This window comes from Diceros bicornis, chromosome 8 (genome assembly GCF_020826845.1).
Source record: "Diceros bicornis minor isolate mBicDic1 chromosome 8, mDicBic1.mat.cur, whole genome shotgun sequence".
In the NCBI taxonomy this organism is placed as follows: domain Eukaryota; kingdom Metazoa; phylum Chordata; class Mammalia; order Perissodactyla; family Rhinocerotidae; genus Diceros; species Diceros bicornis.
The window spans coordinates 43,259,761-43,275,992 of record NC_080747.1 but is presented as its reverse complement, the minus strand read 5'-3'; the positions used below and the strand labels follow the sequence as shown (position 1 = coordinate 43,275,992).

The following is a 16,232-nucleotide window of genomic DNA, read 5'->3' as shown; positions in this document are numbered from 1 at the left end:
CATGGCTTTAAAATCTTTACTATGGTTATGTCCCATGTAAATTCTTTATATTATTTGGTTTCTTTCCTTTACTTGTGATCATTGTTGCCTGAGGTATGTCTATTAATCTCTTCAAAGAACCAGCTTTTGGTTGGTCACCTCTTACTGATTCTGTTTTTATATTTTTGCTAAAGTCTTTTCTTCATTATATCCCTCTTTATGCTTTCCTTGGGTTTACTTTATTGTTCTTTTCCTAGCTTCTTGATTTAAACTTTTAACCCATTTATTTTCAGTTATTTTAAAATAAACATTTTAGCCATAATATCTCCCTTTAAGTATAACTTTGCCATATCCAATGTGTATTTTGATACTGTAGTACTTTCATTGTCATCCAGTTCTAAATATATCATTTCCACATTAATTTTATTAGAGTCAACTTCTGTTTCATATAGATGAGAAATTCATCTTTTCATTTTTCTAAGAGTTTTATCTTATTTAATGATGGTTATTTATTGCAGAACTTGAATGGAAGCTAGCAGAAACTGGAGCAATACAGACTGATTTGGAAGAAAACCCCAAAAAAGACATCGTAGATGTGATGGTATCTTCAATTAGAAACGCTTCTATTTACGATGACACTAATAGTTCAAACAGTGATAATGATGATACCAAATAGAGAGAAATATGTAATAAATACCTTTAAAATATTTATATACTGAATGTTTTATTTGTCACTGCCTTTAGAATCAGAGATTAGAAAATTTATAAATAGATTTATTTTACTGTCATTTTTATATTAGAATTATAGCTTATGTGTCATTTTAGAAACTTTTAGGCATTTCAGAATATTCGTTGCCTCCAACAAAACCAGAATTTTTACTGAACCTTTAATATTTTTCTGTGGCTTATCCTTTTTCTGACCCATGTTGGACAAAAACACAAGTATTTCAAGTCCTCTGTGATGCCAACTCACTTCCAAAGAGGCCTATGAATGAGAATGATGAAAGAGAACCATGAAATTTCATTTACTTTATGTCAATAGATTTTAAACTCTATTACTTAGAGGCCTTGAGTGAAAATACTTAAATTTATGACCATACGCTTTTTCTTTGAAATCTCTTATCTATTGAAAAAATTATTCCACTCAATAGAAAAATGCAATTTAAAGATTCTGAAAAGTATATAAGAAACATTTCCACTCATTATTATTGTTTTTAATAGTTATGTTATTAAGTTAGAAAATTACTAAGTACTCTTACTAATAGATCATAGAATCATTAGAACTGTGTAACATAACATGTAAGTTTCTAAGTCATGAGGAGAAGTGAGAAAAATATATTGTGAGGCTTACGTATGTTTTAACAGTAATTGCAGAATTCAGCATGAGAAAACATACAATATTAGGACACTGCAGAAGACTTGCAGGATGTTTTATCTTGGCTTAATAATGAACACCACTTTTAGAGAAAAGGGTGCTAAATCAGCATGTAATAGTTTGATAACAGGTTTTATTCTTCTACTTTGTATTGGTGATCCATCATTCTGATTATGGATATTCACTGATGTTTGTGAGAGAATCTAAACTAAATTTAAATGATTAGATTATAAAAACACGTTGGTGAGAATTGAGGCAGTTTAACACGGAGTCAAGAAAAGGCTCTTTGCTGCTCTTGGGAGTGGGTAGGGATCACAGAGCCTGCAGAGAATGATGAAGTGGAAGGGAAGTTAAATACAGACTTGAGTAAGGTAATGATAATTTATTTTACCAGACAAGGTAAAATCAAATGATCTAACTTTGGAACGGATTGGGAAGACCCTTTTCTTCTGAGACAGCAAAGAAGGGCTTTTGAAAATATACGTCTTGGGATGAAGGGAAAGAAAGTTGGGAGTTGCACAATGGTTTTTATTATAGCACTATGTACACATATAAGAAAAATAATTGCCTATACTAGTCCAACTCCTGAAATTCTCTTTAACAAATGGATGGATAAATTCCTAATCAGGATAAAACAGGTGTAGAAATGAAAGGAAAAGCCATGTTATCATAAAGTTAAAATGTAACTTTAATGCCATCTAATGCATATAATATATGAACAATTGAAACCAAATGCAACAGGTCTCCTTAAATGTAATCTTTTTTTTTAGTAAATACATATTTATCTTTTGTCTTTTTCAAATTAAAATTAACAGAGGAAATACTAATAGTATTTAAGATATCTGAATAAAAATATACATATTTCCCTTTAACTCTTAACTCAGATCCACCAGTTGGCAGTAAGTTTTTATCCACAAGCACAGTTCATGAATACTTTAACATTTGTAAAAATCATAAAATTATAGCATGTTAGAGGTGGCTGGTTGTGATTCTAGCCTCGATCTTTTTCAGACGATGCACACAAACACACACACACACACATTCTTCTAGCAAGTGCTCATGCCTGCCAACACAGGTCAGTACTACTTCCATATGTTGCTTCGTTTATATATTCTCATTTAAGTAGGGTATAAGTATTTGTCAGAATGTGGGGAAATTATTTAATATTTAATATTGTGTTTCCCATTTTATTGATGAATTTTTATTTGATGGCATACAAACTTAAAAGGGTTTTTGAAATTGTCAATATTCAATGGTTTCTGACCTACAAAAATGGATATTTCATTTATTATGACCTAATATTTTTCTCTAGACCTTGCTGTGAACCGTGCTCTGTTGAAGCTCCCTTCCCTACTTTATAGTGACTTGTTTGTCAAAGCGTGGTCCTAGAATCAGCAGCATCCCCAGGGAGCTTGTTAGAAATGCAGAATCTCTGGCCCCAACCCAGACTAACTGAATTGGGATTTTAGTTTTAATTAGATCCTTGGGTGATTGAGCAGCACTGGGTAGCAAATACCTTAAAGACATCTTGAGCATATTTTTTAACTCTTCTTTCATACTCTTGGTTATTAAACGTCTGTCTGGTTTAAAACTCCAACCTCAGTTCCAAGGCAAGTGTTTTCTAGCTGAGCTTGTGACTCAGGAACTCTGCAGATGGAAGCTGGTTTGTTTTTAACAAGTTCTTTCCCTCTCTTTTCAAGGCCCATTCCCTCTGGTATTGGGGACTGGAAGGGAGATTAGGGAAGGAAGGGATACGTTTCTCTTAACTGGGTAAGTACAATCCATGTTGCATCTAAATGTACACTCTTTCGTGTGCACGTTGAGTTCTCCTAGAAACTCTGAGGCCGCCTCTCCACTGCACAGTTCCTTGACATGGGAGATCAGTCTGCAGCTCTCTCTCTTTCAGTCTCTCTCAGTTCCCACTCCTAGAAGTATACCCAGCCTCTTGCTGCTAGACTGTCTTTCCCCTTATATGTCAAGATGGTTCAAATCTTGGTGGCACTATCTTCTACACAGCATCAATGGACCCAGCCATGCCAACTTGTAGGAGTGCACATTGCTTTACTTCAGCTCACTCTCTGGCCAGCTGTTTCTCTCCAAGTTTCTATCCTCCTGTTCATGCAGGTGCAGGACATATCAACAAATCTGCCAGGGGATGAGATGCCAGTCTCTCGCCTTACAATCACCTCTAGTTTCTCCAGCTGATTCTATTGGAGCCTTGTTCACTTAACTTGAAGTGGGGTGGGGGATAAATAGGAAAGGAAAAGGCACCGTACTCTCCAAGAACCTGATAACACATGGCTTCAATGATTCTCTCATCCTCCTCTTCCTAAGTGTTCTGCTTATATGGCCTGAGAGTTGGGGTTGGATGTTTTGACTACAGTAGGTCCAGTTTTGTCCAGCTTTTAGTCCTGACCCCAATGTTTAGTCTGGCCTCAAATGTTGGCAACTATTTAGAAGGTGAGTACTTCATGCTCTTTGTTCCCTATTTCGGACCTCTCTCAGCATCTTGTTATAAAGGTGTTAGCTGTGTCTATTATAGTGTTGCATATTCTTGTGGGTCCTTAAATACTTGATTACTGACACAGTACTAGTACATCATATTTCACTAACTGATTTTAGTTTATCTCCTGTTTGTACTTTAACACATGTTACCAGGTTACCTCTTGACAAGATTATAATCTGCCTACAATCATAATTTGGGATATAAGGATGTTCCTAAAAATCTTCTAGCATGTTTTAACTTTCATCTCATTCATTCATTCAATCATTCATTTACCTCAGGCATTGAAATGGATGATCCATATACAGTTGTGAACAAAACACATGGTTCTTGTCTTCTGGAGTTTGCCTATGGTGGTGTGGAAGATAGTTAATAGATAAGAAAACAAATATATGTGTAATTTAACCTTATAAGTATTATGAAGGAAACAGTGGACACAATAATAGAGAATAACTGTGGGGGGGCCAGGTAAGAGGTGGGAGGGAGACCTGCTTAAATAGGGTAATTAGATCTTTGAGACATGAAGATTGAGGAGGAGCCAGCCATGAGGAAAGGTAGGAGGGTGGTCCAGGCGAGGGCACAGCTTATGCCAAAGCCTGAGAACAGAGAGATTAGCAAGGAACTGAAAGAAGTTTCTGGGTGGGAGTGTTATGAGAAGAGGAGAACATGGTAGGACGAGGTTGGAAAGGTAGCAGAGGCTAGATCAAACAGGGTATTGCAGCCATGATTAGGAATTTGGATGTAATTGGAAACGATAAAAGGGTTTTAAGTAGGAACATGTGATTTCATTTATATTTTCAAAAGAATAGTCTTGCTGCTCTATGGAGAATAGATTGAAGGGAGCATCCAAGATATCTGAGATTCAAGAGGAGACATCAGGTAGGCAACTGGACATATGTATATGGAGCCCAAAGGAGAGGTGTAGCCTGGAGTTACAGATTTGTGAGTCATTTCAACCATTCCTAGGGTTCCAACAACAAATTGTAAAAATCTAAAATCAGCATCCTTACCACTCATCCTTTATGTAGCTGTTTATAATTTACATTTGATCATCACAATTCTCTGAGATGCTTATTATTCTACCTTTACAGATAAATGCTCTGAAGCTCAGAGAAATTATTTAACTTGCTCAGTGTCTCTTAGTATTAGTCAGGGGTAAGCCTAGACTTTTGACTACAAAGTCCATAATACCACCTCATATTATTGTACTTCCCTCTATTTTAAAGGGTCTAGAAAGAATATGAGTGATTGACTAAACCATGAAGGTTTCTTTTGAAAAAAAATTACCTTATATTCCCTATCATACATATCTTAAACTTCGTGTGTTCCAATTTACCTTAAATTGTGGTAGTAAAACTAGGACTGTCAATGAAAGAATGAATGAGAGAGGTATTATGAAAGAACAGAAAGGACTTTGTGACTGATGGGACATAGGGAGCTAGGGGAAGAATTTAAGCAAAAGAGCTATAAGAATTACACAAAAAGAAACATCATTACATCATTAATTATAGCCAGCACTAATATGGGATTTCTTATGTACCATGTAGTATTATACACACATACATATCTATATCATATCTATCTATCTATCTATCTATCTATTTCTTTCTTTTATGTCTCTTCTAAATTATCCTATGAGATGGGATCATTATTATCCTCATTTTACAGATGAGGAAACTGAAGAACAGAGAAATAACATACTCAAAGTCATGAAGATATTAAGTGGTGGGGCTGAGATTTAAATCCAGGCAGTTTAGTTCCAAATTCTGTACTCTTAACCACTATGCCATATTGCTTCTATGAAGACATCAACTGGGGGAGTCAGTTGGCAAGGGAGTTGGACATGCTCACTTTAAATAATAGCAAGGCATATAAGGAGGAATGAACAGAACATTTGAATTACATTACAATTGTGTTTAAAGAGAAGATTTAGGCTTGGGGACAAATTTAGGATCTATGAAACTATGAGGCAGGATTTTTTAGGCAAAAGTGGAATCTGGAAGTTGGGAAAGTTATTACAAATATCTGATAATGGTTTTCTTCTTGGAGAGAATATGGGGAAGAAACGATAAGTTGTGAACTGAACTGTGGGAAATGTTCAAGCAGGGACAGAGGACTTAGCAGAAAAATGGGATTATCACCAGGTCTTGGTAAATGATTAAATACAGAAAGTGAGAGAGGAAGGAGTCAAAGATGAACATGATTTGATCCTAGTGACTAAGAGCAAATGGAACCATTAAAAAGGGCAAAGGTATTTTTGAAGACATGTGTTCCAGATGATGTAGAATATGAGGAGGATCACTTTCTCTAGAATAAAATCTAAACATCCACATCCTAGAAAAAGCATTCAAACCCTCTTGTTTGGCTGCAACCTACCTTATCAGTATTACATATTAACCTTGCTTCCTCTCTTGCTACCAGTATCAGTTAGGATTCATGATCACAAGTGACAGAAAACCTCTCACTAGTTTAAGCAATAAAACAAACATATGAAAGAATTTATTGACTGAAATTTCCACAGTTATCTAGTCCACATTGGATTCAGGGCATCAAACACATCTCCAGGCCAAATCCCATCTTTGAATCTGCTTTTTTCCATGTTGCTTTCTTCCTTAGAATCTGTGAGTGGAAAGATGGCTTCAGGCCTCCATTTTTCTAGATTAAATCCATTGGAAAAGGGAGAGCACCCCTCTTGGTAACTCCAGCCTAAACCAGAGGATTAACTCAAATATGCTTTCCTCTTGGAGTTCCGCCCCAGCCATATGGACTGAGAGTTAAGAAAAGATAGTTCTCCAAAGGAAATTATCAGAATAGGGAATGAATACTGAGCAGGCAAAAATGAATACTGAAATCTCTTCTGCTATATGACGAAGTAAGTTAAATCCTGCTTTCCCACTCTCGACAGAAAAATCCTGAAGTGAAGGATTAGGGATCTGAATAAATTCCTCAATTTTGATGTTCTGTTTCTGTGAGTATACGGCAAGAATCTGAAATGTTTACTGAGGTGAATGTCACCTTGAAGGGAGGATTTTATAGCCAAAACAGTTGTTTATTTTTTGAAACAAGAAGATGGCTTCTATTTCAAATCCAAAGGACATTCATTAAAATACGATAAGTACTAGGAATTCGGACTGTAAAGACCTCTTTTCCAATAATGTACAAGTATTGAAATGTGCTTTCCCATGTGGACCAAGTCTGTGTCTTAAGCATCAAGGGAAGTAATTTCCAGCTAAGCTAAGCAGGAATTATTCACGTTTTTCTAACAAGAGAAGCCGTGCAAATTAGGGTCCTGGTTTATCCCTCCAGCTTCGTCCCCTATCTTCCATTAATAAAAACTCCAAATGAACACATCCTGACCTCCTTTTGCCTCCCTCCTCCCGCGAAGGGCGCATGTCCCGTCTCCCCAGACCCACCCACCAATAAGAAGCGACCCAGGCCGTGCTCCTCCAGGAGAGGGGGCAAAGATGTCTCTGGTGGTCCAGTCATCTTCGCAACCCCCCTCTCCCCGCCCCAGGAGAGGAAACGCGAGTGATGTCACTGGAGTGGGGAAAAAAGTCTTTCGCCCGCTAACACCTGAAAAATATTCCCTGGCGTCGCAAAGTGATTTGCTTTCCAAGGGAGAGAGGGTCCCCGTTTTGGCCTCCAGGTCCCTCATCCGGCAGGAAGCTCTTCCTTCTCCTCGCTCCCTGCATCTGAGGTGCAAGCCAAAGCAGTCGCAATCAAACGCTACCGCTCCCCGGACCAGCCGCACTCTGCACCCCACCAGGCCCCGCCTCCCCAGCTTTCCAGTAACCAGTGTGGGAAGGGGGCTCCCAGGAGATCCCCGTTTCCCTCCGCACCGAACGGCGCCCCAAAAGAGCGGGAGTCTCCTCGGGCCCCCGGGATCCCCTCCGCGGCTCCGCGCTGCCTAACGGGGCAAATCGCATGCGCACCGAGACGCGCCGGGGAAAGGGAGAGTGAGGGGTGGGGCGAACGCCGAGCGCCTGCCGTCGGAGCCCGCGGGGGTCACTGACGACGCATGCGCCGGGAGGGAGCGCAATCACAGACGCAGCTTGCGGCTACCGGCTTAAGAAAGGAAACCTCGGACGGCGAGAGCGCGAAGGAAATCTGGCCCCCGACGCGTGCGCGCTCCCGGTGAGTGGCGCCCCACCGGCTGGGCCCGGGGACTGACGTCTGCCGGTAGGCTTGCCTCGGCGGCGCATGCGTGCTCCGGGTGCCGGTGGAGGAGGGGAAGGGAGGGGAGGGGAGGGGGAGGAGGAGCCGGCGGCAGTAGCGGTGAATATTTCGGGGGTGGTGGGGGCGCCACTCACTGGCCCAGGTGCTGCCTGTGCTGCGAGCCGCGGTGTCTCCTGGACGCAGCCGGGGTAGTGGTTCCGAGTCACCGCAGCTAGACTCCAGGGTGGGGGAGGGAAGAAGCGGAGCCGCCGCAAGCCGCACGGTGAGGGCGCGGGGAAGGGGCGGGAGCGGGGGGCGGTGTGTGTGAGGGGCCCGGGGGCGGCGGCCAAGGGAGCGAAGGCGGGAGCTGAAGCCCAAGTTTTGCCTGTCGCCCTAGTGTGTCCTTTCCTGGGAGTTGGGGCGGAGGCCCGCCCTGGCTGAGGGACCCTCCAGGGCAGCTGGGGTTACCTGCGGGGCAGGGGCGGGATTGGGGTGCACGGCGGCGCGGCTGGTCGGAGCGTTTCCCGGGGCTGGGGCCGATTTCAGCGGCAGCGCGGCCGGCAACGCCGGAGACCCGGTGTCAAGAGGGCTGTCGCTGGGGACCCGCTAGGCCTTGTGACCCACTTTATTCCTGTCACAACGCGGGCACGTTTGGAGCGGCGCCCAATGGGGCTCCGGGGCGGCCAGCTCCTCCGGGGAACCCCCGCCCTCCCGGCGCCCGACCCGGGCGCCGCGGTCCGCAGTCCGAGCGGCGGCCGCCGCCGCCCCTGGGCTGGTTCCGTTAGTGGCCGTGGTTCCGGGGCTTGGTCCCCGGGGGGCCCGCGGCCGGCTCGAGCGGCGGCGCCGGTTCGAGGGCTCCCCGCGCGGCGCCGGGTCTGCCTTCCTTCCGCCGCCCCGCGCTCCCTGTCCCCGCCGCATCTGGCTTTGCAAGAGCCCTTTCCGCCGGCGGAGCCCGACTCTCTGTACCTGGTCCCGGCGCTCTGCCCCCCGGTGTGTCATTTCCAGCACGTTGCGTCGCAGAGATTATATTCTTGAGTGTGGTTTCCCCGGTGTAAACGTCGTCCTGTTGGCAGTAGTGAGCAGAATCCTGAAAGATAACAAGCCTCGGCCTCGACCTGGCGGGTGAAAGATCGACTCAGGTGGTGGTGTCTTGCTGTTAGAATGCCATGCTACACGACTTGAAGGTTTTCTAGCCTCTTTTAAAAAAAAAGTCAAATGTTTTCTTTTGCAGTGAAAGAAAAGCACAAGAAGTAAAGAAACTTTTACAGTCATTGTTGATTTGACTGTTACGCGGATCCCCCAAATCAAAACAAGGTAATTTCACTTAAAGATTTCATTCTAATATGTAGCTTTATTTTAAGTGATAAGAGGAGAAAATTGTGGCATGTTTTCCTTCCACCTGCCTGAAAAACAAACGTCCTGAAAAGGATATAACTCAGATAATGAGTTGCTTCTGAAAGTGGCCCCTTGGGGTACTTCAAATCTGGTTTGTTTTAAAATCTGGTTGGGGGAAGGAAGCTAACTTAGGTGTTAAGTAGTCGACGGAACAGAACGTCATTAAAGGTTATAGATGAAAGTTGTGGTAGAACCAGTCATGATTAGCTCTGAAAAAAAGAATGAGGAAGCTTTCTGTGTACTGACATGGAAAGATCTCCAAAAATGTTATAAAGTGAAAGAAACAAGGTGTAGGACGGTGTGAAGAATGTGCTGCTTTATGCGTGAAGTGGGGATGTGGAATAAGAATATAAACTTGCGTTTGCTCTTCTCTGTATAAAGAAACTCTGGGAGGATACTGGAAAACTGATGGTGGTGGGGGAGAGGGGGAAGTAGCCTGATGAGGGAAGGGTGGGAAATGAGATGTACACTCTGTGTCTTTATATTTTAAAATTTTTGTGACTATATTATGGATTCATAAACCAGATTAAACAAAAATTCCCCCCTCCAAAACCCTTCCCTCCAAAGATTTGCTGTGTGCCTTTTGTCTGTCTGCTTGTCTCTCTTCCCTAATTTTTGGTGATTTTGGCCGTTTTCAATATGATTTTTCTTAATATCTTTTAGAAAAATGAACTAAAATCGAAAGAAGGTTTGGGATGTTTGGCTATACTTTAATTTTTAAGATGCTGAAGTCACAGACAGATTTAACTTTTAAAGATGTTTAGTTGTATTGTGCTTTGCTAAAATATATGACATTGTTTTTACATTGGGTATTATGGCTGGATTATGCTGTTTTCAGAGGATAGTTTGTGTCCCCCTTTCCTCTTTTTTCAGGCGTCATAGTTGTATAAAATTTTGCTTTTTCATTTTTTAGCCCCAGAGTTGTCATGGAGAATATGACTACTCCATTAAAATGATAATAGAATTAATTGTCCAGGTAGTTTGCTTTTCAGATTGGGAAACTTTTTTCTCTTAAGGAAATCAGACGTGAATCTCAGTGAAATGTAAATTTATCTGTGTTTATATAGTTCTTATGAAAAATTTAAAATAAAACTGAGAGGCAGTGTTCTATTGGTGCAAAAAACTAAAAATTTTTTATGACTTATGAATTGCTGGAAACATTGTATTAAGATTTTTTGGCTCTGTCAGCCTAACTTTTTAAATTAGGTTAAAATCGAAAAGGGGCTTGTTAGAATGGATCTAATTTTTAGGGGAGGGTACTGAAACTCCCTCTGGTGGCTAATATTTTATAATCAAAGTAGTGAATGTCGAGTAGTGGGTGACAGTTGCTTATGAGCATTTTTGTTAGCAGTATTCCTTTTTATTTTGTAGGCTAGGATAATTGTATTATTTCTGTTTTCATCTGTCTGTCTCTAGTAGCCAAACTTTTGCAAAATGGCGTTTATTTTTCCTTTGTATTCCGTGTGGGTCTATTCAGTCTTTTTGAACAAATAAAATTTTACTTAAAATTTTGTTTTTAAAAAGAAGTAAATTGATGCCCATGAAAAAGTAAAACAATACAATGTATATATAAGTGAAAACCTCCTTTGCACACTTTCACTTCCATCTCATATCCCTTCCCAGAGATAACTGCTGTTAACACAGTTGTATAACCTTCTAGATCTTTTTCTGTGCATTTATAAACATAGACTTTTCAATCTTTAAAATTTAATTGCTTTGATTGATTCTCTGATCTGCCAGTTTGCCTCTACTGTGGACTCTCTTACTACTCACAGCACAGGGAATAACTTGGAGTGTGTCAGAAAGTTTAACATATGGTATACACCTTAGGACATACTCATCTTTTCACTTGTGTGGTGCCAGTCGGTTTGGGGTGCATTTATAGAGTTTGCAATGAGGTCTTACTGGTGTGAGCTTTTTCTGGTGTAGATTGAATTCAGCTGAAAGATTTGGATTCCATGGCTTTTAGAGGGTTCTTTAGAGTCCACATTCTAGAATTTTCTTTGGGTTTTGACCTGGTCAGTAGCTCACAGGTGAAACTTTGATTTTATTCTCCTGTACTCGCACACCCCTGGAAAGCCCCCTAGATTACCTCAGCCTCTTCTCTGAAGAGAATGTAGGCAGACTCTGTCCTTAACTAAGAGACACTGATTGACTTGGATGAAATCAGCCTTTGAAGTGAAATGGGGAGAGGAGGCCTTTTGGTCTGGTTTGTGCTTAACTGACAGCAGACAGGTTGTATGCACACTCCCACCTACCCCCTATCCTCCCCTGCAGAGAGAACACTACCTTTCTAGTAGTTCCAGAGGGTTGTTTTTTTTTTTAAACCAAGCTACAAAGAATTGCCAAGCTTAATTCTTTTTAGCTGATAGAGTCTGCAGAAATTTCAGAGTATTAATCAAGACTCTTTACTAAGCTATATGAGATGCATAGAAAGATGCAGTATGAATGACGCTGCCCTCAGTGGGTTTCAAATCTAGTATGGTTAAAAGAGCATGTACATAATGATTATAACACAAGATAGGAAATGATAGATTCCAGAAGAAAAACAAAGATTTGTAAGGGTGAGACTACTTCCAACTTTTTATTTATGTGGGTATGGGGTTTGGAGGGAGAGTATATATCTCAATCTTTTAAATAGTTAAGAAAGGATAGAACAAACTTAGCTCAAATCTTAGTTCTTAAGGAGTAAGGAAGTAAGGAGTTAAGTTGCATCCTTATAGCAGGCATTATGAGACTAATTGATAGTTGCTTTTTTTGTTTGTTTTTATTCTGTCCTACAGGAAAGAGCCATTTGATGTTTTATTTGATAATTATAATACAGCCTCTCTTAGATTTCAAGATTGTTAGAAGTATTAAATTAGGAAATTTAATTTTGTCGGTTAGCTATTGTCTGCCATCTAATGTGTCAGGCAGTGTTAGTATTAAAAGTAAATTGTTTCTTCTTATCTCATTTCCTTTCCTCAAAGCACATATTTAATGTACCCTCTCTCCAACATTTTTACTTTTAGTGCTGTGTCAAATAAAATATTTATTTGCTGCAAATATTTTAAATTATTAAAGCAAACAACAGCATTGTGAAAAATCAAAGTTCCACATTATAGCAAAGCTACCTTTTATTGTTTGTGTCTATTTCCTTCCATGTCTTTGCAGATGCATAAAGTAAAATGTTTTTTTTTAAGTGCAGTTTCTTGTGGACATTGTACCAGTGGACATTGCATTTTCTCCTTTTCTGAGTCTAAAATTCTAGATGGAGTTGTATGAATTATTTGTAGAATATTTTTAAGTGTCAGGGCAATTTAATTCTTACTAATTGACTGTAATTATCATAATGGCATTTATATTTGCAGGTTGTTTTACAGCCATTTGTTAGTCATTTTTATACTTTGTTAGATGTAGCTTCTGTGAAGTAGGTGGATAAGAGACTCCTGTTTTTCTCCATGTTTTCAATTATGTAAATGTTAAATTACCTAAACTCCTCCTCATAAGTATAGTGTCAACTCTTGAGTTATCACTTGTTTTAGGTGTATATTTCACAAAGATGTAATTCTGCTTATTTTAAGACCTAGAAGTCTATAGAAAGAAATTGCTTGTAAAAAAAAAAAAAAAGACAAATTTTTGTGAATCACTTTTGACTTTTATAGTATACTCTTTAGGGTGTGATTTACCTTTTATTTTTCAGAAATATGAAAATATTTCTGAAAAGAAATAAAATATTTTCATTTCTACATTAGTAAGGTCAAATAGTAAGACAAAAATTCCCATCTTTTTCAAAGAGTTCACGTTTAATCAGGTATTTAAATTTGTACTTCTCACCAAAAGAGTGGAAAATGAAAATACAGGTTGATTTATGTTCAAAGGTTTTGTATTTAAAACAAAAACACAAATGGGAGTTGTACCAATGAGGGTTAAGCTATATGGCTAGCTAAGAATTTATCATTTGTATTAAAATATGGCTTTAATGTAAATAGTTGCCTTTATTTCTTTCTTAATCTCTTTCCTCCCAGTTATAAAAATAGCGCATCCCCAATGTGGAAAACTTGGGAAACACGAAGAAAAGCATGAATTAAAATTTTAAAATTTCACTGGAAATCCCATCACCAAGAGATGCCATTGTTAAGCTTCTGGCATGTCTTCTTCCTGCATTTTCTTTAGCTGTTATATAAGTACATGTACACTTATAGACACATGATATTTACAAATGGGCTCATAATGCATCCACTGTAGTGCAAACTGTTGACTTAACAGTGACTCTTGAACATTTTTATGTCAGTATTTTTTGTAATAGCTATGTAGTATTCACATCTATGTTTGTGTAATAGTTTACTTGTCTTTTTCTGTTGGACACTTAAGTTTTCAACTTTTAAAATAATAAATAATGGTGTTACTTTTAGAAATGACAGCATTAGTAATCAGGTAGAGTTGATACTTGAAAAAATTTCAATAGGGTAGTCTTCTGAAGAATTAGAATTCAAGGAGAATAATACTGAATTTGTGTTAATATCCAGATTAGACAAATTTTGTGCTTTCTGTTGAAAAAATATGCCATAAGTATTTAATAAATTATCTAGTAATGATTCATAATAAAGTGAATCCAAGATTTTTATAATGGTATATTTTATAAAGTATGTTCTACTTTGAATTGTATTAAACTGCCTTTGCATTTCATGAGCATAAATCATTTGGATAGCAATGCTCTTGATCAAGCCTTCTAAGTAGGGTGGGAATCTATGAAGGAGTCTACACACACAATTAAAATTTGAGCTATAACATTTTTTTTTTTACAGTGGATTAAGTTCAACAGAGAGTTTTTTTGATTGCTCCAAAATACTTTCTTAAAAGGAAAATCTAAATCTCAAGAAAGAATCCTTTATCACCCAGAGAATTGACATTAGCTTCATGTAGGGTTTCTGTGACATTGTGTTCAACTCCTAGATATTTGTATCCTCCAGTTTAAATTGGGGAGAAAAACTGTAGTGTTAAACTATTTTCAAGAGAAAATAGATAATGATCTTACAGTTTAATGCAGTAGTTTTAATGCGTCTTCTCTGGTCTATTTTGGGAAGTTACACATTTTCCCAGGTTTTTATGAATACTACTTTTGATAGTGACTGTCTTTCACTTTTTTCTCTTATGTCATGAAACTAGGAAGTTTTTAGGTGTTTATTATTTCTTCTATTTATTCTCAGTGACGTGACAGATTATTAAAATATCTGGTTTTATTCTAATAAAGCTTCTTATTTATTGACTGAAACTTAATAACAAAGGCAGCAAACTACTTTAACGAAGTCTCAGTTACTTATATTTATAGCATGGTGTAATGATTAAGAGTGCAAGGCTCTATAGCTAGCCTGCTTGCCATTCAAATCCTGGCTCTATTGCTAGCTCATTGTATGACCTTGGACAAATGTTACCTCAATTTCTCATCTGTAAAATGAAGATGATCCTAGTTCATAATATCATGTGGGGATTAAATGAGACAATACTTGCATATTACTTAGAACAATGAGTATCACATCAGTAAATGGTAGATGTTATTATTCCTGTTGTTTTGTTACTTTCATAGTATGTCCTAAACATGGCTCTTATCTTTTTTGGGGGGTGGGGCGCTCCCAATTTAAATGTATTTAAGTAAGTTGCTTAGATTTTTGTATTTGTATAGAGAGTTTGGGAGTACTTGGCTTTTTTATGTGACTTAGAATAAAAAAGTACTAGAACATGCTTCTAAGATGCATGGTATTGTGTATTTCTTTGAAATCTCTTTGCCAAGTAAAGTTTTGATTCACAAAACTGATGACTGGTTTCTTCTATGTTGAAACTTAAATTTTAGTTGAAATAATATTAGAAGAAATTACTTAGGAAAAAATCCACAAATTAAAATAAAAAATGTTAGGACTTAAATTTTATTTTACAACTTTAGCTTATCATATAGTTCAATAGAAATTTCACAGATTTTTATTAGAAGCAAGAAGAGAAGTGAGAGAAACATTAGTTAATGGAAAAAACTATTTCTGTTTCCAACTCTTACCTGATATTTTTGTCTCCATCAGAAATGGTGATGATATGTATTTGTAATTGTGAAGGTGTCTTAGTTTCACCAGTAGAGTTTATTGTGTGAATTAAGTTTGTATTGTTTAGCTTCTTTTTAGACTTGATGACATTCTTCTGTTTTTCTGTAAGTCTGTTACTTTGTTGGAGCTGATCATGATTAAAATTTGTAATCTGATTTTTTCTTTTGAAAATAGTTTTGTGGTTTTTATAAAAATGAGTCTTCGTCCTTAGAAAAGAATTAAAATACCAAAAGCACAAAGAACATCTATAATGGAAAAAAAATCACCAAAAATCTCAGGGAAAATCCCTCCTAATGTTTTTTCAGCATTTTGTGAGGCATTTGTGTGTGTGTGTGTGTGTGTACATACATGTTACAATTTTTTATCAAGTGGAATATGTGCAGTTTTGCAACCTACTTTCTTTTTCTCATGATGTTTTCTGGATGTCTTTGCTTGTGAATAAATACAGATTTTCATTAATTTATCTAATGTTAGTCTTTTACTTTGAGTATTTATTAGTTCATTTACATTTTTGCTGATAATAGTTGTTTACCATCAACTTTGACTTGTCTGAGTCATGTGTTTTATATTCCTTTCTATCCCTCCTATTTTGCTTTCTTTTGTGTTAATCAAATTATTTTATTCCATCTTCCCTGCTATTAACTTGTTAGTTATATCCATATACCACAGATTGCAACAGGCATACTTGACTTACTGTCATAATACAAATTACTACTTTTACCATTCCCCAGTAATGCCAGTTTCTTACACTTTA

The 16,232-nt window shown here is 38.3% G+C and overlaps 2 protein-coding genes across 9 annotated transcripts in view; both read left to right on the top strand.

Annotated features, from left to right (window-relative positions):
- PDCL2 (phosducin like 2) overlaps positions 1-655 on the top strand; it is a 40,186-nt gene extending 39,531 nt beyond the window's left edge. The window contains exon 6 of the mRNA XM_058547113.1: positions 498-655. Within this exon, the coding sequence (XP_058403096.1) occupies positions 498-655 (158 nt within the window). The remainder of the gene's footprint in view (positions 1-497) is intronic.
- Positions 656-7,885: 7,230 nt separating this feature from the next.
- The window catches only part of CLOCK (clock circadian regulator), a 119,220-nt gene continuing 110,873 nt past the window's right edge, over positions 7,886-16,232 (top strand). For 7 of the 8 annotated variants that reach the window (XM_058547109.1, XM_058547105.1, XM_058547108.1 and 4 more), the window contains exons 1-2: positions 7,886-7,991; positions 9,244-9,326. The gene's annotated coding sequence lies outside the window, so the exon portion shown is untranslated. Of the gene's footprint in view, positions 7,992-8,192; positions 8,296-9,243; positions 9,327-16,232 lie in introns of those variants that run through there. The other variant, XM_058547103.1, reaches the window with a different exon arrangement.